General features: G+C 51.7%; 1 protein-coding gene across 1 annotated transcript; it reads right to left on the reverse strand.

Annotated features, from left to right (window-relative positions):
• Positions 1 to 489: 489 nt before the first annotated feature.
• Positions 490 to 1,041, reverse strand: LOC130455157 (spidroin-2). The gene has a single exon (XM_056803560.1). It carries the CDS (start codon positions 1,039 to 1,041, stop codon positions 490 to 492), a length of 552 nt encoding a protein of 183 aa, XP_056659538.1.
• Positions 1,042 to 24,624: the final 23,583 nt, after the last annotated feature.

Raw genomic sequence — 24,624 nt, forward strand, 5'->3', positions numbered from 1 at the left:
CACATACACATGCACACACACTCACGCGCACACACATATGCACGCACACACTCACACACACACTCACACACACATGCACGCACACACTCACACACGCACATACACACGTACTCACACACACACACACATACACACACACGTGGGCACACACACGCACACAGTGGGCTCTTACTCAGTGCTCTCATTCATTTCTTCATCCACTTTCTCCACGCATTCACTCACTCACTTCTCTGCCCAGGATGGAATGTGGGGTCTGTGTGACCACCAGGTTCTCCTCCCCCCTCAGAGGCTCTACAGCGTGTCCCCAATTAGGACGACTGTAAACGGACTTTGTAACCGGATCGGCTCACCCATGAGCAAGGATGGGCTCAGCGGCTCCCAGGCCCGTCCTCCGAGGGTCTTCCGGGGGGCTTTGTGTGCTCTGAGGCTGGGCTAAGGGGAAGCTCAGTGGCCTGTGACTGGCCGGCCCCCTCTGCCCGGCCGCCTGCCTCACAGGGGTGCCTGGGCTGCCTTCTCTGCGGCCGTCCTTCTCTCGCAGGCTTGGCCAGTCAGAGTCCGGGGACTCCTGGGCACCTGCTGGCCCTCGTCGATGTGCTCAGCTGGCGCTGGCTCCTCTGCAGACCGTCCTCGGGGCCTTTGCACTGGGTTACTGGCCTCGGCGCGTCCTCCCAGCCTCGCCGGCGCCCTCCTGGCCTCGCCGGCGTCTTCCTGGCCTCGCCGGCGCCCTCCTGGCCTCGCCGGCGCCCTCCTGGCCTCGCCGGCGCCCTCCTGGCCTCGCCGGTGCCCTCCTGGCCTCGCCGGCTTCCTCCTGGCTTCGGCACATCCTCCTGGCCTCGCCGGCGTCCTCCTGGCCTTGCCGGCGTCTTCCTGGCCTCGCCGGCGCCCTCCTGGCCTCGCCAGCGCCCTCCTGGCCTCGCTGGCTTCCTCCTGGCTTCGGCACATCCTCCTGGCCTCGCCGGCGCCCTCCTGGCCTCGCCGGCGCCCTCCTGGCCTCGCCGGCGCCCTCCTGGCCTCGCCGGCTTCCTCCTGGCTTCGGCACATCCTCCTGGCCTCGCCGGCGTCCTCCTGGCCTTGCCGGCGTCTTCCTGGCCTCGCCGGCGCCCTCCTGGCCTCGCCAGCGCCCTCCTGGCCTCGCTGGCTTCCTCCTGGCTTCGGCACATCCTCCTGGCCTCGCCGGCGCCCTCTTGGCCTCGCCGGTGCCCTCCTGGCCTCCCGGCATCCTCCTGGCCTCCGCACATCCTCATGACTCGGCTGGCTGTGGGCCGTGCCCGGGGGGCCTCTGGCGCCAGGCTGGGCCCGTCCGGAGCCGCTGCTTCCTCAGGCTTCCCGCAGGAAGGGGAGACCCTCCGCCAGTGCGGATCAGCGCAGTGACACGGCCAGGGCCTCGCAGCACGTCTCCGGAGACCCTGCGGTCAAGCCTTCCTCCGGCCGGCGGGCCGCCCTTGCTGCCACCGATGGCTGCCTGGCCAGAGGCTCCCCGGAGCAGCCGTTGGTGGGAGGCCGGCTTCGGAGGAGCAGCAGCTGTGCTGGCCGGGGCTGGGGCGCCGGGGAGAAGGCAGTCCGGCCCTGCCGGGGCCTCTCCTCGCCTCCCTTCCTCCAGCGGGCCTTTGTGATGACCCAGAGCCGAGCCCATCGCCATGCTGGTCACCCTCCAAGGCAGCCGGTGGAGGCCCTCCTTAAACCACGGCGACCAGACGTGCACCCGACAAGAGAGGCAGCAGGTCTCGGCCTTCCTTGTCTTGGGGGCTCCGGCCTCCTCTTGTAGCCTGAGGCCCCCCCCTCCCCCCGGCTCTCATCGAGCTTGCGGTCCACTAAGGCCCCCAGATCGTTCTCGGAAGCTCCCTTCAGCACTGCCTGTGGGTCTGTTCGCCCCACAGGGGAACATTGGGTAGAAATTAAAAACGACAACAACAAAGAACACATTGAGACTTGCTGGCCAGGAAGGCCGCCCCCCGCCCAGTGATTAGAGGCACCCCCAGGGAGGTGGCAGGAGCTCAGTCACTGCTAGCTGCAAGCGGTAGGCTGGAAAACTCCTGGTTCGGTCCTGCAGGCACCAAGTAAATGCCTTCCGCGTGTTTGTTGACTGACACTCTCCTCAGCTCCGAGTTCACTCCTAAGGGACAAGCTGCTCCCTGACTTTCAGGACTCGCATCTCCTCTGCCAGGGTGGCCCTGGCGGCTCCCTCCTGGGCTCGGCCCTGCACACAGACGGTTCTGCTGGCTTTTTCCGCCTCAGAATCAATACTGTGTATCGGTCCTGAGGCAGAAGGGCGGGCAGCGTCAGGCAAGGGGAGTTGAGTGACTTGCCCAGGGTCACTCGGCTAAGACGAGCCTGAGGCCAGATTAAAACCCAGGACTCCGATTTCTAGGCCTGGCTCCATCCAGGGAGCCTCCTGGCCACCCCTGCCCAGGACTGCTGACATTTTGAGACCTCACAAGAGCCTGTACCAAAGGAAGAAAGACCCGAAGAGAAGCGGGCCCAGTGGAGGGCTTCAGGGAGGAGGCGGCAGACTCCTCCATCTAGCTTTGCGGTCAGGAGGAAGGACGAGGGGGTCCGTTTTTCTCGTGAGGCCTTTACAAAAGTCGTCTCGGTTCTGACTGGGCCTGTCAGAACTAAAAGGCCAAGACGAGAACCCGGGCGAGGGCCCGGGTCTGCAGGTTCTCCGAGGGCCTCCGTCCGTCCCCTCTCCCAGGCCCGGACCTTCACTGACCGGCCCCCGTTTCACACACAGGCTTTAAAGGGCTGTATGGACAGGCCAGTTCCGACGGCCATTAGGAAGAGGCCCAGAGGCAGGGAGAAGGCGCAAGGGGTGCGGGTGGGGGAGAGCCCCGGCTGGGGTTCTTGGGGGAGGGAGCGTGACTTTCTGTGCCCTCCTGATCCTGGGCACCGCCCTGTGCCGGGCAGCGTCTCCCCAGAGCTGCTTAATGGCCCCGGCGAGTGGCTCCTCCCCCACCCCCAGAGGTGCCCGCCTGGTGGCTGTGGAGCACCGAAGGCTATTTCACAGGCTCTTGCGGGGAACCGGTCAGAATGAATGGCCGGGCTGGCGGGCTGCCCACTGCGGGGAGTTATTTTGGGACCTGAGAAACGTACTGTGTGAACTGCGAGACCCAGGGTTATCGGGCCATCGACAATGATGGGAATCGCCAGCCAGCCCGTGTTCACTGAGCATCTGTTATGTGCCCAGCCCCACGCTGGGCACCCCGGAGGGGGCGGGGGACGGGCAAGGAATGAAGCTGGAGGAGAGAGAGCAGCGCCGACACCCAGGAAGTGACTCGGGGCCAAGTTCGGGGCAAATAACGCGGATGAGAACTTCATATTAAATCATAGAGCCTGACTCGAGATAAGCTTATCAGAAGAGTTGGGGGCGTTAAAGAAGGCCAGGGGGGGATCACCGGTCGGACCAGCTTCATCCTTTATTCACATTCATTCGTTCACCGAACAGTTGTTAAGGGCTCCTGCTAGGTCCTGAGGTCAAAGCCGACTTGAGATTCAGCATGGCTGGCCACATCCCTGGAGCTCACAGCGAGGAGGGGAGCGAGTCAGGAGTGTGCACCCGTGCACGCACGCGCACGCACACACAGTTAACTCATCCACAACGTTCCTCCGTCCAGCACTGGGGAAGGCCTGGACCAGCCTTCTGTAAAGTGGCACAAAACCCGGACTGACAAACCTGATAACTGCACCAGGGCCCGCCGATCCCTCTAGGGGAAGCCCATCCCAACCCTGGCCGGCTCACATTCTAGGCACGTTGGTTCCTGATCTGGATTATTGCGAGGGTCTTGCTCCTGCCCTCTAGACAGCCCAGATCCCATCCCTCTTCCATGGCAGCCTTTCTGATCCCATCGTTCCTCCTCCTACCCGTCTTCTCCAGCTAAGCATGCTCTGGTCCCGGACCTTCATTGGACATGGATGGCTGCAAGGCTCTGCTCCAGCCTAGCTGGCTTCCCTCGTGCTCTCCAGCTCATCCATGTCCTTTGAATCTGGGACTCCTGGAACTGGGAACAGAGACACTCACTCTTGTCTCCTGGAAACGGCTTCTCTTAACGAAGCCCAAGACTTCATTCCCTCTTGGGCTGCCATATTGTTTCCTGGACACAACACACGTATTGAGCTCAGAAGCCCCCCAAATCCCATCCCCCCACCCAATTGCTGTCCCTATGTGCATCCTCCATGTTTTCCTTGAACAACTGAACTTTTCCATGCCCTAACTGTGGCCTGATGATTATGGAGCCACTAGAAGGCGTTGAGCAGAGGCCAAGCGACCACTTTTCCACGGTGTTGTAGTGAGGATTCTTTTTCAGATGGTGTTAGCCTGGATGAGGACGGAGGGCCCTCCGAGCTCCCAAAGTCTGTGGCTTTCATCTCCCTCCATTCAGTCCATCAAGCTCCTTTTGGGTCCTGACTCTGCTGTCCGGTGGGTTGGCGCCGGCTGCCTTTCGGCTTTGTGTGATTGGCAAAGTGGACGCGCATTCGTCTGGCCTTTGTCCCGGTTGTGGATACAAATGTTCGATGAATGACCCAGGCCTGGGCAGAAGTCTGCAGGGCATTGCACTGGCTCCTCTCCCTTCTCGCCAGGAATAGGACCACATCCTCAGGCTAAAGGGATGCTAAGCTGAGGCGAGGTAAATGATGCCCACAGCATTCCATTCCCCTGGCCAAATAGATCAGGAATCCTGACCAAGAGGAAGTGAGATCGATCTGGCCCGCCCAGGCTTTAGGGAAGTCAACTTCCTTTCTTTCTAAGTGTTGACCAGTTATCCCTTGAATGGTCTGTGGCACTTTTGGGGGTGCTAAAGAAGGGATCCTGCTTTAGTTTGGAGTTGGCCTGAATGCCCTCTCGGGTTTCTTACAACTCAGAGGTTTTGTGCTTTGGTCCTATGGGGAAATGAAACCCTGATTCTACTCATTATTAGCTATATGACTTTGGACCAGTCATTTCCCTCTTTGGACTTTAGTTTCTTCCTCTGTAAAATGAGAAGGAGGTGTGTGTGTGTGTGTGTGTGTGTGTGTGTGTGTGTGTGTGTGTGTGTGTGTGTTGTTCTAGAGAAATCCACACAAAGCAGACCCAGATCTTCTAGGGAAGTCCCAGAAGGATGAGTAGGACTTGGATCATTAGAAAGGAGCAGGGAAGGCATTCCAATTGGGGGAGATACTGGAGGCTGGAATGGGCACAACAAGCCTGTTGGAGTAGGAGCCCGGGGTGACTGAGCTGGGCTCTGGGTAGAGATTGGGCTGGACAGGTCAGGTCAATCCATCTAGGAAGGGCTTGGAAGGCCAGGAGAGGAGTCTGGACTTGGAGGGTTGGCTGTGAAAGAAGGAGATTTCTCCTTCACGGGGGCTCATGTGAGAAAGGCCATGCCCTGGGCCCTGAGCCTGGCACAGGCTGGGTACAAGAGCACACACTGGGGGCTCCTGCCCTCATGCAAGCCCCAGGAAGCTCAATCACTTAATTGATGGAGCCACATTTATTAAGAGCTGACCAAGCTGTCACGCGTCTGGTGTTCAAATCGCAGCCCTGCCACATGCCACCTGGGTGACCCGTCAGGACTTCGGTTATCTCTTCTGTAAAACCAGGATGGCCTCCAAAGGCCCTTCCAAATCCCCAACTCCGATTCCTGGAGGGAGGTGGAGAAGAAAGGAGGAAAAGACAAAACCAAACAAGACAAGGAGGCAAACACCTGGAAACCTCTCTGGGACAGCCTTTTACAATCTTATAAAGCTACTTTGCGTGCCCTGGGGATTTGCTTGGAATAATAATTAGCTAGCATTTATTTAGCAAGGTTTGCAAAAGCACTTTATACTTATTGTCTCTCAGCAACCCCTTGAGAGAGGTACTATTATTAGCCCTGTTTTGTTGTGGTAGTTCAGCTGTTTCAGTATGGATTCTTTGTGATGCCATTTAGGGTTTTCTTGGTTGGCCATCTCCTTCTCCAGCTCATTTTATAAATGAAGAAACTGAGGCAGGCAGGGTTCGGTGAATTACCCAGGGTTACCCAGCTAGTAAGAGTCTGAAGAAATATTTGAAGTCAGGGCTTCCTAACTGGAGTCCAGTTGTCTTTATACCGTACCAACTGTGTATGCAATGACCCTGGTATATAGTACAAGTTCCTTAGGGTCAGGGGCTGCTCCACATTGCTCTTTGTGTTGCTGGCCCCTAGCCCTGTGCCCCTAGCCCCATGATGGTGCATCTGTGTCATTGGTGCCAAAGATGCCATGCAGAGACCTCTCTATTTTTGGCCACTAGCCCTGTGATGGTGAACCTATGGCATCCATGCCAAAGATGGCATGCAGAGACCTCTCTGTGGGCACGTGCTGTGGGGTGGGCCAGCCTCCCACAGGGGATGGGGTCTTGGAGGTGGGACAGTGTTGGCAAAATGATGGATGGGACACAGCTTTCACGTTCAACTCACAGCACAGGTTTCACAGGATAAACTGCTCCACCTTGGCTTAGGTCTGGCTTCTTTTATACCCTCATGTATGAATCTTAAAATTTCTCAGACTTGTGAATGTTAAAAATCCTCAGACTCTACCTTAGAACATTTGGTTAAGACCATTCCCCACTTAAACAATGGAGGTACTTGATCAGGAATGTGAGAACTTTACATTACTCCACCCATACTTAAGCATACTTTAGGGGAAGATAAAGTTGTAAACTCCTTAGAGAACAATGAAGATACTTAACTCATACTTATAGTGAGGCCAAAACCTTAAGCTAAGTCTATTTTTAGATCTAATACAAAAGGGTGCTAAGTACCATTGAAGGTCAAATTAATCACTAAAAGGTCAGGCAACTTGCAAACTTGCAAGGGACAAACTTAACAAAAGAGGTGTGAAGTTTTAGTCTACCCAGAGAAGTTGAGAACTAAAGAAGATGTGAATTAAGAATGGTCAGTCTTGTGAAAACGTCTACTGTGATTGGTAGATGTGAGAACTTAGGGGAGGTGACATAGGAGAAAATTCTCTTTAAAAGGAGGTCAGAAAGGCCTCTGAAGGGGGCAGCTTGCCAAAGCTGAATTGAAGGGCTCGTTGGCTGAACTTAGTCAAGCTGAGGAGCTGAACTGGTGGGTCTTTCTGAACACTAGAATCTTGCTTGGGACAAACCTTGTGGTGAGTGGATTAAAGACTGACTGATCTCTCTCTTAAGGCTTAGCCCTTTTTCTCATTATTTCCTCTTATGCTCTCTCTCCCTTTCATTAATTCCTTAATTTGTATTAATTAAAATTTCTATAAAACCCAGCTGACTTGGGTATATTTAATATTTGGGGATTTTCCCATGGTGACCACTACATTTTTGATTTGAAACCATATTTTCATGGTCACTGTTTAAGGCAACCACTCTTTTATCTGTAACAGTTTATGCCAAACACTCTTTTGACTGTCACACATGATCACACATCTACTTGGCACACAATTTCATTCTCAACATATATGTTTCCATGGAACCTAACAACAGACAGTGAGCCTAGGGAGATAGTCAATGAAATGTTGTTGCTAAGTGCAGGATCAGAGGGTAGAATCAACATGACCCAGATATAGGTTAGGGAATCCAGAGCACAGATTTGCCAGAAGTTTTTATGCCTAGACAAGAGGGTCCTATCTATGTGGGTATATAAAAATTCTTTGATTTAATTTTGTAAGTGGGCTCTTCTGATAATATCCTAGGGAGACAGAGTGGGACATCTGTATTAACCCTGCAAGCATGTTGCTCTCATGTATTTTTCCTGGGGCTAAGTAAGAATAATGATCATGGCAAGTCCAATAATAAGGGGATGTTAATAATGAAAGTAAATTAGGAGGGTTTCAGTGGGTGTTTCCATCCTTCCTGGGGGCTGCTTTGCAGTCCCCGGTTTCCACGTGGACCATGTCAAACAGCGTGGTCTAGATGGTTCCCAGCAGACACATGCCATCTCCCACCAGGATTAGTTACTAGAAAGGTAGAGGGACTCTGGTGGAGCTGCTCCCTTCCCCTTCTCCAGCACATCTCCCCACTCCTCTGCCAGCAGTCAATGGAAGTGCTTATTTCTTCCCCAGAATGGAGCACCCAGGCCACTCCCCTCCCTTTCTCCCTCCCCTGTCTGGGGTAATGCAGTTGGGGAAGGGGAGGGGAGAGGAGGGGGTGGCACTTGGTCTCTGGGGGGGCAAAGCACTCAATGTCTAAAAGATTCTAGAAGGTTTGCCATCACTGCCCTAGCTGATACAGAATAGGGGCTGAACAAGTGCCCTTTGAATTGTGCCCCTCTGCTGCAGAGCAAGTAGGGCAGGTAGAAGACAGATGAGGAAACTGAGGACCAGGGAAGATAACAACTTGCCCGAGGTCTCAGAGATAAAAGGCAGCAGCATCAAGATTTGAACCTAGGCAGGAGAATCATCTTTGTCAGTTCGTTCTCCCAGAGACACTGTTCCCAGAGCCCCAGAGCCCAATACTGAGCGCTGTCTCTTGTCCTGATTAAAGTTTTGGTCTTGCTGACTACTTGAGTGGTTCTCTGCTTTCCTAAGTTGCTGCACTCAACTCAGGCTACAATAGATGATCCCTTAATTCTCTTTCTCACGTTGAAATTCTGTGATTAGGTAAAATGTTATTGGAGACCAGCGAGATAAATCCCATTTCCCAGAATCCTTCCTGGTCTTCATTTCTTCTGGCTCCAGTATTACAGGGAGTCCCTGCGGCACATTCCCCAGTCAGCAAACACTCATTTTATTTCTAGATTTTCTGCTGCCACAAAGAAGGCTGCTGTGAACGTCTTGGTATCCACGAGACCTTTCTTTTCGTCTTTTATTTCTTGGAGTATTTGTTCCTGAGTAGGATATCTGGGTCCGATGAGCAAGTCGCTTACATGTTATTTGCTGTTTCCTCATCTCTAAAATGGGAATAATAATAGCATCAACCTCCCAGGGTTGCTGTGAGGATTCCGTGAGATATTTGTAAGAAGTGCTTAGCACACGGTGAATGCTATAAAAATGTTACCTCTGTTATTATTGGTGCTGTTTTTACTATTATTATTTTTTAACCCTCACCTTCCATCTTGGAGTCAATATTGGTTCTAAGGCAGAAGAATGATAAGGGCTAGGGAACTGGGGTTAAGTGACTTGTCCAAGATCACACAGCTAAGAAATGTCTGAGGTCAGATTTGAACCCAGGACCACCTGTCTTTAGGCCTGGCTCTCAATCTACTGAGCCACCCAGCTGCCCTCTATTATTATTAAAACCGTATTATCATTATTTTAAAAAATCTTTACCTTCCATCTTAGAATGGGTACAAGTATCTATTCCAAGACAAAAGAGAGGTAAGGGCTTTGCAGTTGGGTTAGGGACTTGCCCAAGATCACAAAACTAGCAAGTATCAGAAGCAAGATTTGAACCTAAGACCTCCCATCTTTAGGTCTGACTCTCAATCTACTGAGCCACTTTGCTATCATTGCTATTACTAGTATTATTATATGATACAGTAGAAAGAAAGCATACTAAGCCTGAAGTCAGGAAGGCCTGAGTGCTAATCAAGCCTCAGACATTTACTCTCTGTGTGACCTTGGGCAAGTCACTTGACCCTGCTTGCCTCAGTTTCCTCATTTGTTAAATCAGTTGAAGAAGCCCAAATGGAATCACAGAGGGCGGGAACAACAAACGGGGGCACTCATCGCACCCGTGAGGTTGAAGCATTGTTGTACGCCTCAAATGAGAGAGTAATTAAACAAGCTCAGCACAGTGCCAGGCACACAGTCCCTTATATGGAATAAAAATCATTTTCATTCCGGAGGGGCCATTCATTAGTGGCTGGAACGGTCTTTGCTGCGGTGCTCAGCAGTTTGCGTTTCTTCTTTTGAAGAGCTCTTCAGGCCCCCAAGCTTCCTCCTTCTCCCACTGGGACCTTCTGCCTCTGCTCCGGGTGGGTTGGGGTGCGAGGCCCGTTTTTCATCTTGGAAGCGATATTGTACAGTGGTTCCAAGGCAGAGGAGCAGGAAGGGCTGGCCAAGGGGGGTTAAGTGACTTGTCCACGGTCACACGGTTAGGAAGTATCTGAGGCCACATTTGAACCCAGGACCCCAAGTCAGCCCTTATCGTACACCTCTTAGCCTGGCCATCCCCAGGAGCCGGCCGGAAGGGGCCAGAGGTGCGGTCAGCGGGGCAAAGGTCGCTTCCTCGGGTCTTGGCGTTGCAGGGGCTCCGCCCAGCGGAGGCCCTCCGTGTGTGGAAGGGAGCAGAAGCTGCTGGGACGCCGGGATGACCCCGGGACAATGCGGGGCTTGGCCCTATCGCTCCGCCTGGTGCATCATTAACTGCCCCGGCCGGGCCAGGGAGGGGGAGGGTGTCCCACCCTCTGCGGCCCCTCCTCTGGGCTGCCTCTGGGGGAAGAACGAGCGAGGAGCGGGCCCCACCGGGCCGAGAACAGCCAGTGCTAAGCCTCAGTTTCTCCATGTGGACAAGCACCCTCTTTGTCTGGTCCTCAGCTCTAAAGGGGGGTCCCCCCAACGGATACCCAGGACGCCCCCCAATAGTCTGGGGGCGCACGGCTGCGTCCTGCTATTCAGGCTGGCGCTTTTCCTGCGGGCTGGGCTGCTCCTCCGGGCCGGGGAGGACGCGGGGGACGCACAACCCCTGCCATCAGCGGCATCCGGGGGCCGCCCTTTCGGCCCTCGGGACAGTCTCCCCAGCGTGATCCCAGGGAGGCCATTCGGAGCACCCACTGGGCCAGCCATGGCGCCCTCAGCCTCGGGGCACCCCCAAAAGAAAAGGGGAGTCCCGGCTGCTCGGTCCGAAGGGAGGCCCAAACACGTCTAGAAGGAGTTTGCGGCACGTGGGGGGCCGACGCGGAAGGGGAGCTCCGGAGGGCAGGCCCCGCTCAGCTTCAGCCTGGCATCGCTGGCACCTCGCCTGGCACGCGTTGGCACTACGTCAGTGCTTGGCGTGAGGAAGGGGCTGAGTCCACAGTGCCCAGCCTCAGTTTCCCCACCGGTGCCCCAGAATCCCGGAGTGTCAGAGCTGAAAAGGGCTCCATCGAGCGGGTCCCTCTCCAGCGTCTCCCAACTCTCAGCTCCAAAGATCCAGAGAGGCCGCGGCTCTCCCTGCGGAGCAAAGCCAAGGCTGCCGGGGGGGCTTCTCAGCAGCAGGGCCGGGTGGGGGGCGCCCAGGACGCCTGCTCTTCTAGGAGAGGCAGGAGGCTCAGGGAGACCCCGCTCCCCTCCCCCAGGCGCAGAGAACCAGGGGGCACCCCAAGTGAGGCCTGGGGGGGACCCCCGCGGGATGGGGGATGGGGAAGAGGCAGCCTCAGGCTGGGCAGCAGGAAGAGCCTGTGTGGAGGGGGGAAACGGGCTGTCCAGAGCCCGGGGGATCCCCGGAGCTTCACGCAGACTTTCTCTCCCTGCACAGCACCAGCCGGCACCGGACATTCCATGGATGATCCTGCGGACATCTCAGACCCACCTTGTCCAGACTGGCCCCTCCCCCATTTCTGTATCGAGCCAGCCAGGAGGCTCAGCAGGTACTGCACTGGGCTTGGAACCAGGAGGACCTGAGTTCAAATGTGGCCTGTATGACCCTGGGTAAGTCACTTTAACCCCCATTTGCCCCAGTTCCTCTACTGTCAAATGGGAACACATCAGGAGAGCATCCTGCATCTTTGCCAAGAAATGTTTGGCAGAGTGGATGGAATGCTGGACCTCTAGTCAGAATCCAGCCTGTGAGACCCTGGATAAGTCATTTCTTCTCCATTTCCGTAAAATGGTGATCATACTAGCACCTACCAGGACTGTTGTAGGACGATATTAAATAATTCCAGCAAAGCAGTTTGCAAACCTAAAAGCACAATATAAATCTGAGCTGTTCTTCTTCTTATTATTATTCTTGTGTTATTTCTCCCTTCACATCCCTTGCATTTAATCCCTCGCCTGGGTTCAAGGCCTCACCATCTTGTGCCTGGATCTTTACAACAACCCCCCAGAGCCGGCTCCTGGCCCGAGTCTCAGACCAAGGCACGAGCCCTAAATGCAGGTCTGACCAGGGACTCCCCTCTCTGAGCAGCACCATTGCTTTCCCGTCGCCTGGAAAACAGAGCAGATTGGAATTGGCTTGTCAAGCCTTTCCCAACTGGCCCCACCGGATCTGTCCAGCCTCCTTGGGTGACTCCTCTTCCTGCATTCTGGGGTCCAGGCAAACCCGCCTTCTCCCCTTCCTCACACTCCACACTTCGTCCCCACTGTTCCTCCAGCTTGGACTGCTCTTCATCCTTGCAGCTCCCCCATAGCATCCCTCTTTCACAAATGTAACTAGTTCCTCCCTCCCTCCCTCCCTCCCTCCCTCCCTCTCTCTCTCTGTGTCTCCCTCTGTCTCTGTCTGTCTGTCTGTCTGTCTGTCTCCCTCCCTCTCTCTCTGTCTCTCTGTCTCTCTCTCTCTCTCTCTCTGTCTCTCCTCCCTCCCTCTCTCTCCCTCCTTCTCTCTCTGTCTCTGTCTCTCTGTCTCCTCTCTCTCTCTCTCTCCCCCCTCTGTCTGTCTCTCTGTCCCTCCCTCTCTGTCTGTCTGTCTCTGAATTGTCTGGCATGCAGTAGGCACTTAATAAATGCTTGCTTGCTTGCTTGATTGACTTGCAGGGCAAATTCTATTCAGAAATTCTGTGAATGGCTTGGCAGATAACCAAAAAGCTATTCCTCTCACCCCTCCACCCCCCACCTTAGAAAAACAACTAAAAGTGAAAGCTTTCCTTGGAACTGGGCACCTTTGGACCCAGGGCTCAATGATAAGCTCACTTACATGCCTAGTCAAAGCCCTTCCAGCTGTTAAAGGATGAATGAATTATTGGTGCTGCCTGAAGGCACTTTTATTCTATCTTTTGAAGGTCACCCTGGCCTAGAAGGGATTTTAAATACCACTTAGTTCAGCCCTTTCCTTGTACAAATGGGGAAACTGAGGCCCCGAGAGTTCCTTTTTTTCCATTGGCCACTTACAGTTTCTTGGACTTTCAAGGGAGCTGGGTTTTCTGCTCTCCAGGCTTTTTGCCCCCCATCTCTGTCCACCTCCTCTCCAATGGATTATGGTAGTTTCCATTAGGAATGGGATATTGCTAGAGGAAAAAGACATTTAGGTTACAACAATGGACCCACCGCCATGCTAAAGAGCCTAGCAAGATGGTAGGCATAGGGCTACCCAGGCTATTCCATCCAATCCTGCCTCCCCTTTACAGATGGGGAAACTGAGGAAGGGACTTGCCCAAAGTCAAATAGCTGATAAACACCAGAGGCAAGATTTGAAATGGAATCTTGACTTTAGGGCTTTGAGCATAATGACTTAATGACAGTGACAAAAACAGCCAAATTAGCCAGCGTTCATGGCTCTTTTTGGAGGCGCCCTCCCAGGTGCGACACAGTATACTGCGTCACATAACTGAGCAGTTACCAAGGTGTAAATGGCCACGGATCGGCTCATCCAAGAAGCTCCTCCCCCCTCCCAAGAAGGCGGGTACTATTATTGGCCACAGTTTGTTCATTATAATGAATCATTGAAGGGTTATTTTTCCCAATCAGTCGCCCACCCCTGGTGGCCAAGGACCCATGGAGAAGCGCCGGTAGACAGCAGGAAGGGCAGGTCCCTTTGCTAGTTCTTGGGGAAGCTGCCCCGGGCGGTTGGGAGGATCTGGCCGAAGGGAAGGAGAAGGCTTCTCCTGTGGGAGCGCAGGCTCAGAGGGAGCACCTGGGTGGGAGGGAGCGGCCGGGTGGGGAGGACCTTGGAGACCAGGCACAGGAATCGGGCTTAGAGTGGTGGCACAAAGGGAGCCATCGAGAGTGTCCGAGGAAGGGTGGTTGCTTGTTACACGGTCCACTGGGGTTTGGGGTTTGTGCCGGCTTTAAAAGCCAGTGGGGCAGCGGGGAGGACTCCCGGGTTCCGATTGTAGCTTAGAACTTACATTGTCTACTTGTCCAACTGGTCACCCGTCTAAGAGTCTGTCCTTCCAGAGCTCGCGTTCCCGGATGCCTCTCTCCGCCCTTAGGGGCCCTGGCAGACTTGAGTCCCAGAGCAAGACGTGTTTTCCAGCCACCCACCCCTGGGAGCCAGGGGTAGTCCCTGAGGGGCTTGGGTGGAGGGGAGGCATTTTTCTAATGAGCCCCCAGCGGTGTGCCTCCCTCTGCCACAATGATGATCCATTGGCCAACCAGCTAGGTTTTTACTAGGAAGAGTCAACACAAAACATCCCCCGAACAGGAGTCCATACAGAATCCAAGAGAATGGGCTCAAACGGGGTAGGGCGGGGGATGGAGTAACAGTTCCTGGGGTTCCTTTGTTGGAAGTGGGACCCACGTGGGGCCGTTTGAAGCCTCGAAGCAGTCCTGACTCCCGTGTTTATCCTTGATTTCCAGTCCCTGCTGTTCGGGGTGTGCTTTGGTCCAGATCCTCTAACCCCTCTGAACTGCGCCAGCTCGTCCTCTGGTCTTCCATGGACTTCTCAGCACCCCGCTGGAGCTGTCCCCTCCCCTCTGAGACGCTGGGCACTCCATCCCCAACTGGGTTGTGATTTTATTGAAGACGCGGCATGGGCGCCGGGGCACGGTTTGGGCTCAGGATCTTCTTTGTGGCTGGACTATCTTGTCTCGAAGTCAGATGGGGGGATGGATTGATTGGCTCAGCTGACCTCTGCCCTCCGGCTCCCTCCCACTGATCTTATTTCTGATCATTGGATAGAGCATCGGACTGGGAGTTAGGAAGACCAGAGTTCAAATCTGGCTGTAGTTGCTTTCTAAATGAGTGATCCGGGGCTAAAGGATCGACTTCAGTTTCCCTAATTAAAAAGTGGGGGCTGCTATTAAGAGCCAGTTCCCTTTGAGGATCACAGGAGATCATCCTTATCAAGCCCTTAGCATTTGGTGCTGTGCTGAGAATACAGAAGAAGAGGCAAAAGAGAGTCCCTGCCCTCAAGGAGTTTATAATCTAACGGGGAAGACAACATGCAAGCAAACATGTACAACTATGTAAAGCAAGTTATAGGCAGGATAAATGGGAAATAATGCACAGAGGGAGGGCACTGGAAATCGGGGGGTTTAGGGAAGGCTTCCTGTAGAAGGTGGGATTTGAGTTGGAAGTCAAGGATAAAACAAGATCGATAATCTGAATAAAGGAGGGAGAGACTTCTAGGCATGGGGGATGGCCAGAGAAAAGGTCCAGACCTGAGCGATAAGGGTCTGCTTCATGGAACAGCTGGAAGGCTGATGTGGTTGGACCAAAGAATACTTGGGAATTAGTAAATTAGATCTTCGACCACTGCTAAGGCCTCTCCTTAAGCTTGTTCTCCACTATGCCCCTCAGATTGTTTTCAGATGATTGGCTATGTAACAGTACCTCCTCTATCTTGTATATTTAAAAATCCAAATGTAGAACTTCATCTTTTTTTAAATCTGATTTTAATCATCATGCAAAACCCAATTCACATCGGTCACTATTGTAAGAGCAAAGTCAGACATAAACAATTCCCAAATAAAACCATAAATACACTGACAGGAAAGACAACTCCTATAGTTCATTCCTCAGCATAAGTCCTTCAGGGTTGCCCCAGATCATTGCATTGCGGAGAGGAGCCAAGTTTTCTCAGATAATCATCATCCAGGATTGCTGTTAGTGTGTACGGTGTTCTCCCAGTTCTGTTTATTTCACTCTGCGTCATTTCCCACAGATCTTCCCAGCTTTTTCTGAAATCATCTTGCTCATCATTCCTTACAGCACAATAGCATTCCATCACCAACATGGACCACTACTTGTTCAGCCATGATGGCTGAATGGATGGACACCCTTCCCCCCATTTCCATTTCTTTGCCACTACAAAAAGAACAGCTATAAAGATTTTTGTACAAGTAGGTCCTGTGAAGAGTGAATCAAACTTTCTTTGCTTATTAATCAGCAACTTTTAAATTAATCAATCAAAAACTTAAGCACCCCTACTTAACACTAAGTAGGAGAGCTGCAAGCCACTAGCTAAAGTGGGTGACAACTGTAGAGGCCACTACCCTGCCTCTGGGCAGTGCTAGGCAAATTAAAAAACTGTGATTGGTTCCTGTAAAGTGGGGGAGCAACAGGAAGTGATGTGGAAAAGGGACTATAAAAAGTCCTGAACTTCCTGTCCAAGGACCTTCTCCTTGGGACTGCTTCTTGGGAGGATGGCTTCAGAGACTCTGCATTGGTGAGCTGAACTGAAGGAGGAGACTCTTTCCCTGAAGCCTGCATTGGCTTGCTGGGTGAGTAGCTGGCTAACTTTCCTGACTTCTGGAGAGATTGGTTCTGGAGAGGCCTTCCTTTCCTGGAGGAGGCTTCATTGATGGAACCCTTGCTGAACACATCACTGGGTCCTTTGGCTGAAGGTTACTGAGCCCTGCTGGGGCTGAGCCAGACACTGGAGCAACATTTAGGGTGATAGGCTAGACATTTCCCTACCTTCTTCTTACATTTCTCCACTTTCACTCCTTCCATCTCTTTGTAAATAAAGCTACTAAAAGTCATTTTGACTTAAGCTATAATATTTTTAAAATCAGCAACCACAATATAACTTTAGAACTTTCATATTAGCATAAAAACCTAAATGTTTATATTCTTATAATCCTTTCCCTTTTTTATGATCTCTTTGGAATACAGACCTACTAGTAGTATTACTGGATCAATGGGTAGGCACAGTTTTAAAGTCTTTGGGCATAGTTCCCAATTGTCCTCCAGAATGGTCGGATCAGTTCACAACTCCACCAACAATGCATTAGAGTCCCAGTTTTGGCACATCCCCTCTAACATTTACCATTTCCCTTTATTGCCATATTGGCCAGTCTGATAGGTTGAGGTGAGAACTTCATCTTTCTAGCCTTTCAATCTAATTTTATTATACTTAACTCTAAGTTCCAATCTATAACGTGTAAGGACTTAAATTTAGGTTTTATGCTAAATATGAGAATTCTAAAGTAATATTGTGGTTGCCAAATAAAAAATATTACAGCTTAAGTCCAAGTGACTTTTAGCAGCTTTATTTACAAAGAGGTGGAAAGAGTGAAAGTGGGAAAATGTAGACAGAGACAGAAAGTGCTGCCTAGCTACAAAGACCCTAAGCTTAATCCTAATGTCTCCAGACTGCAAATGTGAATCTGAAAGTGAATCTCACCAGAATCCAAAGTCCTAATTAGGAAACCAAAATCTGAAGAACCAGGAGACATTGAAGCATCCGCTGAGAACCTTTCGTGCACCTGAGGCCAAGACTGCCAAGAATCTCACCAGAACTCACGGGGAACGGAATGTCCCATTGAAGCGCCACTGAGCAGAGAAGGTCTCCTCACTGAAGAACCAAGGAAGGAATTCCTCCACTCATCACTGCAAGCCAAGGCAGAGAGCAAGACGGACTCGTCAAACTGGCCTTTTTAAAGCAGTTTTCTTGATGTCACTTCCTGCCACTCCCCCACTTTACGGGAACCAATCACAGTCTTTCAATTTGCCTAGCACTGCCCAGGGGTAGGGCAGTGGCCTCTGGAGTTGTCACCCACTGTAGCAAGTGACTTGTGAACTCTCCTACTTAGTGACTGGTAAGGTACTAAGTAGGGGTACTTCAGCTTTTGCTTGATTAACTTAAAAGTTGCTGATTGATAGAGAGTTTGATTCACTTCATAAACCTTTTTTTTATCCTCATTTTATTCACCTGTAAAATGGGTTCCATACTCTTCCTTTTGCTTCACAAGGCTGTGGTCATATCAAGTCAGCGAGCATTTAAGTATTTACTATGTGCCAGGCACTATGTTAAGGGCTGATAACACAAACAGAAGCAGAAAGAAAGTCAGTCCCTGCCTTCAAGGAACTCATATTCTGCTGGGGGAAGACAACACAGAAATGGCAGGGTAGGAGGAGGATGGACAGAGAAAGGACCAAAGGAGTCAGTAGTGGATTCTGGAGAGAAATGAAGACATGGCAGGCCTGGGCACTTTCCTGACATGGGGGTTCTGGGAGAAGGCAGACAGTCAGCACAAGGGGCTCCCAGACAGATGGCACTTCCAGTATGAGAAATCCAGAAGCAGATTGAACTTCTGGGCTGAGGAGGCTTCTTTGTCATGAACCTTGGAGGGAGATGGGGTAGAGGGGACATTCTGTAACCCTTAAAGGGCTAAGTCAATGGAGTTTTCCCCACCTCCCCAGGAGAGAGGCAGGGTTGGAATTAATATATTCCTTTGAGGGGGCAGCTGGGTGGCTCAGTGGATGGAGAGCCAGGCCTAGAGGTGGGAGGTCTTGGGTTCAAATCTGGCCTCAGACACTTCCTAGTTGTGTGACCCTGGGCAAGTCACTTGACCCCCATTGCCTAGCCCTTACCACTCTTCTGCCTTGGAGCCAATCCACAGTATTGACTCCAAGACAGACGGTCAGGGTTTAAAAATATCCATATATTCCTTTGACTCGGGAAGAAATGGACTCAAAAGTTGGGCCAACTAGGTGGAATCAGAATTCTGGGCTTTGGATTCTTGTTCCTACTCTTCCTACTGCATCTGGCAGATCTTTAAGGAAAGTAAGGAATGAGGACGTTGGAAAAAATGAGAATAAAAATGGAATTAAATGGGCAGAGCCTGGCCTGGCTGGAGAAGAGGGAAGCTGCCACATGGGGTGGAGAACCCGGCCCTGAGAAAGGTCAGCCTGGAGGCCCCCTGCCAGGCTTGGGGATGAACAGTCCTCGTACTCCATGCTCATGAATCTCGACATGTCACCCCTTCCCCAAAGCCATTTTTCTTCTTTTTTAACCCTTATCTTCTGTCTTGTAGAATCAAGTCTTGGTTCCAAGGCAGAAGAGTGGTAAGAGCTGAGCAATAGGGGTTAAGTGACTTACCCAAGGTCACCCAGCTAGGAAATGTCTGAGGCCAGATTTGAACCCAGGACCTCCCATCTCCAGGCTTGGCTCTCTGTCCACTGAACCACCTAGAAGTCCCCCACCCCCACCGCAGAGCAGGTATTAAGAGAACCAGAACGAAGCCCAGCCTCTCCCGGCATAGAACGTCCCAAGGACCCCTTAAACCTGGAGAAGGCTCGAGCTCCCTTTCCGAGATGAGAGGGTGGCTGCCTAGAGAGCCAACGATTCATCCCACTCTGAACAACAGGGAGAGCTCCGTGCTGGACGGTGGCCCCGATGGCCCAGCTCGGTGCAGCCCTGCTCCTCTCTTCCCTCCCACTCCCCAGGCTCGGGATAAAGCAGTTGGAGGGGGCCTCGGGAGAGGCCGGCCTCCTCGCCCGCCTCCCTTTGCTCTGTTTTCTCCTTCCAGCCTCCACCCTGGAGACTGATGGCCGTGGAAGCCCTTCCATCCGGCCTCCTTTCTCTGTGGAGGCTATTGGAAAGGGGGTGGCGGGGCCTGGAGTCCTGCACCTTCACCCCTTCCACATTGTAAGCGAGCTCATTTTTCAGGGCGTCTTTCCTATTCTTTCCAGGAAAAATGTGGCCAAAGCCACGTCCTCCCAGGCCTTTTGATGTCCGGAATCCTCTTCAGAGCCTGCTAGAACAAGTCAGCGATTAAGACAGTCCCCGAAGGACACGTCGTCAGGCCTCTCTTTGACCAGAAAGGTTTCCCAGTGAATCAAACCTTTCTCTGGGCCCAGGGGGCCCCACAATAGGCCTTGAAAAGATGGATAGCACAATTGTCCTGTCTAGAAGGGAGAGGGCTCCTCCTCCAGGGAGGCCTCCCTCCACCAGGCCTGCCCTGGCCCCACGGGGGCCCCCAATGAAAGGCCCAATCAACCAATCCTCTTTCCAGAGGAAAGCTCTAGACAATAGGGGCCACAGCCAGACACAACTCCTGCCACGCAGGCTGTGGGGCAGCCTCACACATGTGAAGGGCTAGCCAAGCGGAAAGAACGGGAAGTTTCCTTCTGAAGAATCGTGGCCCCGGAATCTCGGGCCTTCGGCTGGGGGGCCTCTCCCCGGAGGTCAGAGTGACACCGACGGGCCTCCAGGCAGACACAATGAGGATGAGCTCATTGGACAGATCCGGGGGTGGGAGAGCTATATTATATTATATACAAACATCGCCATAAATCCTGGAGCCTGGGGAGGAGGGCCGAGGCAGCCCAGGGAGCTGGGAGGACCCTCAGGGCCTGTTGGGCTACCCCTTCAGGGAATCCCTGTCACCTGTGCACCCTAGCCTAGCCTGGAGCCCGGGAGGGGGAAAGATGCTTATTTGGCCTAGTCTCCAAGCAGCTTCCCCTTCTAGCACGGCTCATTCTCTGTCAGTCTGTCTGTCTCTGTCCCATTCTCTGTGTTTGTCTCATTTTGTCTCTCTCCCTCTTTCCCTCTGTCTCTCCCTTTCCCTCTCTGCCTCTCTGTTTATCTCATTCTCTCTCTCTGTCTGTTTCTCTCTCTTTCTCATTCTTTCTCTCTTTCTCATTCTCTCTGTGTCTGTCTGATTTTGTCTCTCTCTCCCTCTTTCCCTCTCTCTGTCTCTCTATTTCATTCTCTCTGTCTCTGTTTCTCTCTCTTTCTCATTCTTTCTGTCTCTGTCTCATTCTCTCTGTGTCTGTGTCTGATTTTGTCTCTCTCCCCCTTTCCCTCTGTCTCTCCCTCTCTGTCCCTGTTTCCCTCTGTCTCTGTCACTCTTTCTCTCTCTCCTTCTCTATCTCTCTTTCTTGATCTCTGTCTCTGTGTGTCCATCTTTCCTTGGCTTTCTTTCTCTGTCTCTATATCTCATTCTTTCTCTTTCTCTGTCTCATTCTCTCTCTCTCCCCCTCTTTCCCTCTGTCTCCCCCTATTTTCCTCTGTCTCTCCCTCTCTGTCCCTGTTTCCCTCTGTCTCTGTCACTTTTTCTCTCTCTCCTTCTCTATCTCTCTTGATCCCTGTCTCTGTGTGTCCATCTCTCCAGGCTTTCTTTCTCTTTCCCTGTCTCATTCTCTCTCTCTCTCTCTCTGTTTGTCTCTCTCTCCCCCCCTTTCCCTCTCTGTCTCTCTCTCCCTCTGTCTCTCTTTCCCTCTCTGTCTCTGTCACTTTTCCTCTCTCTCCTTCTCTATCTCTCTTTCTTGATCTCTCTCTCTGTTTGTCTCTCTCTCCCCCTCTTTCCCTGTTTCCCCCTTTCCCTCTCTGTCTCTCTCTCCCTCTGTCTCTCTTTCCCTCTCTGTCTCTGTCACTTTTCCTCTCTCTCCTTCTCTATCTCTCTTTCTTGATCTCTCTCTCTGTTTGTCTCTCTCTCCCCCTCTTTCCCTGTTTCCCCCTTTCCCTCTCTGTCTCTCTCTCCCTCTGTCTCTCTTTCCCTCTCTGTCTCTGTCACTTTTCCTCTCTCTCCTTCTCTATCTCTCTTTCTTGATCTCTCTCTCTGTTTGTCTCTCTCTCCCCCTCTTTCCCTGTTTCCCCCTTTCCCTCTCCCCCTCTTTCTTTCCCTCTCTGTCTCTGTCACTTTTCCTCTCTCTCCTTCTCTATCTCTCTTTCTTGATCTCTCTCTCTGTTTGTCTCTCTCTCCCCCTCTTTCCCTGTTTCCCCCTTTCCCTCTCTGTCTCTGTCACTTTTCCTCTCTCTCCTTCTCTATCTCTCTTTCTTGATCCCTGTCTCTGTGTGTCCATCTCTCCCGGCTTTCTTTCTCTGTCTCTGTCCCTCAGAAAGAAGTTTCTGGCATTGGGATTGCTCTGTGGACAGAAGGAGTGCTCTAGCAGGCACCCGCGTGCTTCCCCCAATGGCAGCTTTGATCTCTTCTTGGGTCTCCCCTGCCCAGCCTTGCCTTACCCTGCCTGGGACCAGCAGCCCTCTCCCAACCACCCTCCCTCCCTCCCTCCCCAGGTTAATACAGTTTTGGAGGCCGCATCCCTGGAGATGTTTAAAGGAACCTTAGAGATGCTAATGGAAACCAGCTCCTTCCTGCTAACACTGAAGTGCTTCATGAATACAGGCTAAGGCTAAAACTTCTTTTGTTCAATTTTTGATATAAATGGGATCATAGCCCATCCCCACCTCCCCTTCTCTGTCATCACTTCACCCCATTTAAATCTTCTTTGTTGTCCAGAGAACCTATCCCATAGCCACACAACAAGCTGCTAAAATTCTCAAGAGCCGGGGAGACTGCCATCGACTCACCATTGATTGTGTCCGCCATTGTGGAATGTCTGACATCCTCGCCTCTTAGAAACTCCAGATTCAAGGCTGAGCTTAGCTGCCACCTCCTACATGAAGCCTTTTTTGATTTCCTTAATTCTTTTTTTCTCCCTAAACTTTTACCTTCTGACTTTAGAATTGATACTAAGTATTGGTTCCAAGGCAGAAGAGCAGTAAGGGCTAGGCAATGGGGGTAAGTGACTTGCTCAGGGTCATACAGCTAGGAAGTGTCTGGGGCCAAATTTGGACCCAGGACCTCCTGTCTCTACCCACTGGGCAACCTAGCTGCTTCTTCTTCAGTTTTAAAAGTGGGTCCTCCCCTCAAGTACTTCCTATGTCCGTTGTTTGCCCTTCGTATGGGTTTATCTGAACATATACTGGTTCCCTCCAGTAGAATGTAAGCTTCTTGAGGGGAGAGACTCGAAATTCCATTTTTGTATGAAAGTTACCTGGCATGTAGTAGGTGCTTAATAACGTTTATTGAATAAGTGAATGGAGAGAAGTCAAGGTGTGGCTTCTGGGACTTTGGGGTAAGGGCAGGAAGTTTTATTTATTTATTCATTCCTTCTGCAGCATCTTATGCCTTCAGAATCTCTCGGAAAGGAGAAGCTGGGAAATGCAGAGGAGAAAACCTTGGAGGAGTGAGAACCAGTGTGGGGGAAAAGGGGGAAAAGCCCAGCACTGGGGGAGTCACTCTTGAGAAAGGGAGCAAGAGAGAGAAAAGAATTTTTTGTGATTTGCTGAGTGGGAAAAAAAAAAAGACTAATCAGCTTCTGTTCATAATTTGTGGAAATCCGGGAAAAGGAAAAGCTGAGCAATTTGATTGGGCAATTGCTAGGTGCCAGCCACTGTTCCAGGTGCTGAGGATAGAAAGGCAAAAATTAAGTAGGCCCTTCCCTAAAGGGATTTCCATCGTACTCTGGGGATACGCCATCGATCAATCAATCAGTAAACATTTATTAGAAACCTACGCTATGGGCCAGGCACTGTGCTAAGGCCCAGGGTTCCCAGCAAGCATCCCTTAGTGGTGTCCCACTGTCTCCCCGACTCTCTTACAGGGAGCACTGGTCTCTCTTCTGCTATTGTCTGACTCAAGGGTTGGAATGGATGGGGATGAAAAGTATTTGAATGGGCTTCTGCCCCATAACTGTGCATCTGTGAAAGGGGCCACCTACCCCTGGGCTCCCCCCTTTCTGGTTTTGGAGCCAACAGGCTTTTCAGAGCTATCCATGCCCAGATGGCCTGTCTTGGTAAGCCATGTCTGGGATGGAGCTGCATCTCTCTCTTGGCGTTTTCTTCCCCAACTCGGACCCTGAGCAGCTATGTTAAATGGACCAGTCCAGGTATCCTTGTGAGTTTCAGAAAGGCACGAGGTCCCACCGGGCCATCGAGGCAGCTATTTCTGTGTGCACCAGGGCAGTTAATTATAGTGGCAGCAGCCGCACGAGTGGCGAGTTGGCACAAAGGGAAGAATTGAGAGTAGGGAGAAAGGGGCCAAGGGGAGATCATGCTTGAATCATCAGTGGAGGTGAAATGGCAAATTGATTGCCTTTCTAAAACTAGTTCTATCCCCTCCAAAGCCAGAATGTTAGCCTCCTAAATGATTGTTCCAGTAGTAACATTACTGGATTCTGTCCTAATCATTCTGTGATGCTTAGCATTCTCTCTTCTGCATGAGATTAAAACGACCCATTCTGCACCTTCATCATGTTGGTGCTTTAGATGCCTTTTTGCCTTCTCTTCTTCTTTGGGGATGCATCAGATTAGGGCCAAAGGCAGTGTGACTAGAGTTGCCCATTTTTCTGGGGAAGTTAAGAAACCAATGGAGCCTCCTTCCTCTGTGAAGATGTAAGTTCACCATAACTTGGTCTAGCATCCTACGACTAGGTACAGAGATTAGGGTCCTGGATATAGAAAGGGTGGGCATCCCAAGTCCTTGGGAGTCCCAGCTGCTGTCCCTTTCAGCTTCTTCTAACAAAAAAAGTGAAAAAATAGTCTCTGCTTTCAAGGAATTTGCAAACTCAAGATGACATGTCACATATGGGCTCTTACAAGAAATATGGAGTAGACCGAAGCTAACTGGAGAGAAGAAGGCATCAGAGCCCGGAGACCTGGGAAAGGCTTCTTGCACAAGTAGGGATCTAAGCTGAGTATTCAAGGAAGCCAGGGAAACTAAGGCACAAGGGGGAAAGAGGGCATTGGAGGCAGGAGAGAGAGTCAGGACAAAGAACTGAGATGGGAGCTAAAGGGTCCCATATGAGGAGTAGCAATAGAGTGATTGGATCGTCCAGTGGATTAGAGCAGAATGTGAGAAGAAATGACAAACAGAGGAGTTTCTATTTGATCCTAGAAGTAATAGGGAGCCATTGGTGTTTACTGAGTAAGGGAGTAACCTGGGAAGTATACAGTGTTGTTTAATAAATGTTGAGATGAATCAGGGAACCATAAAACTCTTTGTTCCTATGACACAATCCTCCAAAGCAGTTTGTTTCTAAGTTGATGTACTATGTATATATACACATGCAAATTAATTAAGAGACATTCTGCACTGTAATAACACCTAAAGTGGGGCTTAGTG

Source organism: Monodelphis domestica, chromosome 6 (genome assembly GCF_027887165.1).
Source record: "Monodelphis domestica isolate mMonDom1 chromosome 6, mMonDom1.pri, whole genome shotgun sequence".
Classification (NCBI taxonomy): Eukaryota; Metazoa; Chordata; class Mammalia; order Didelphimorphia; family Didelphidae; genus Monodelphis; species Monodelphis domestica.

Coding starts and splice junctions, on each gene's coding strand:
- LOC130455157 (XM_056803560.1), bottom strand. CDS start 1,041: ATGTGCCGAAGCCAGGAGGAAGCCGGCGAGGCCAGGAGGGCGCCGGCG.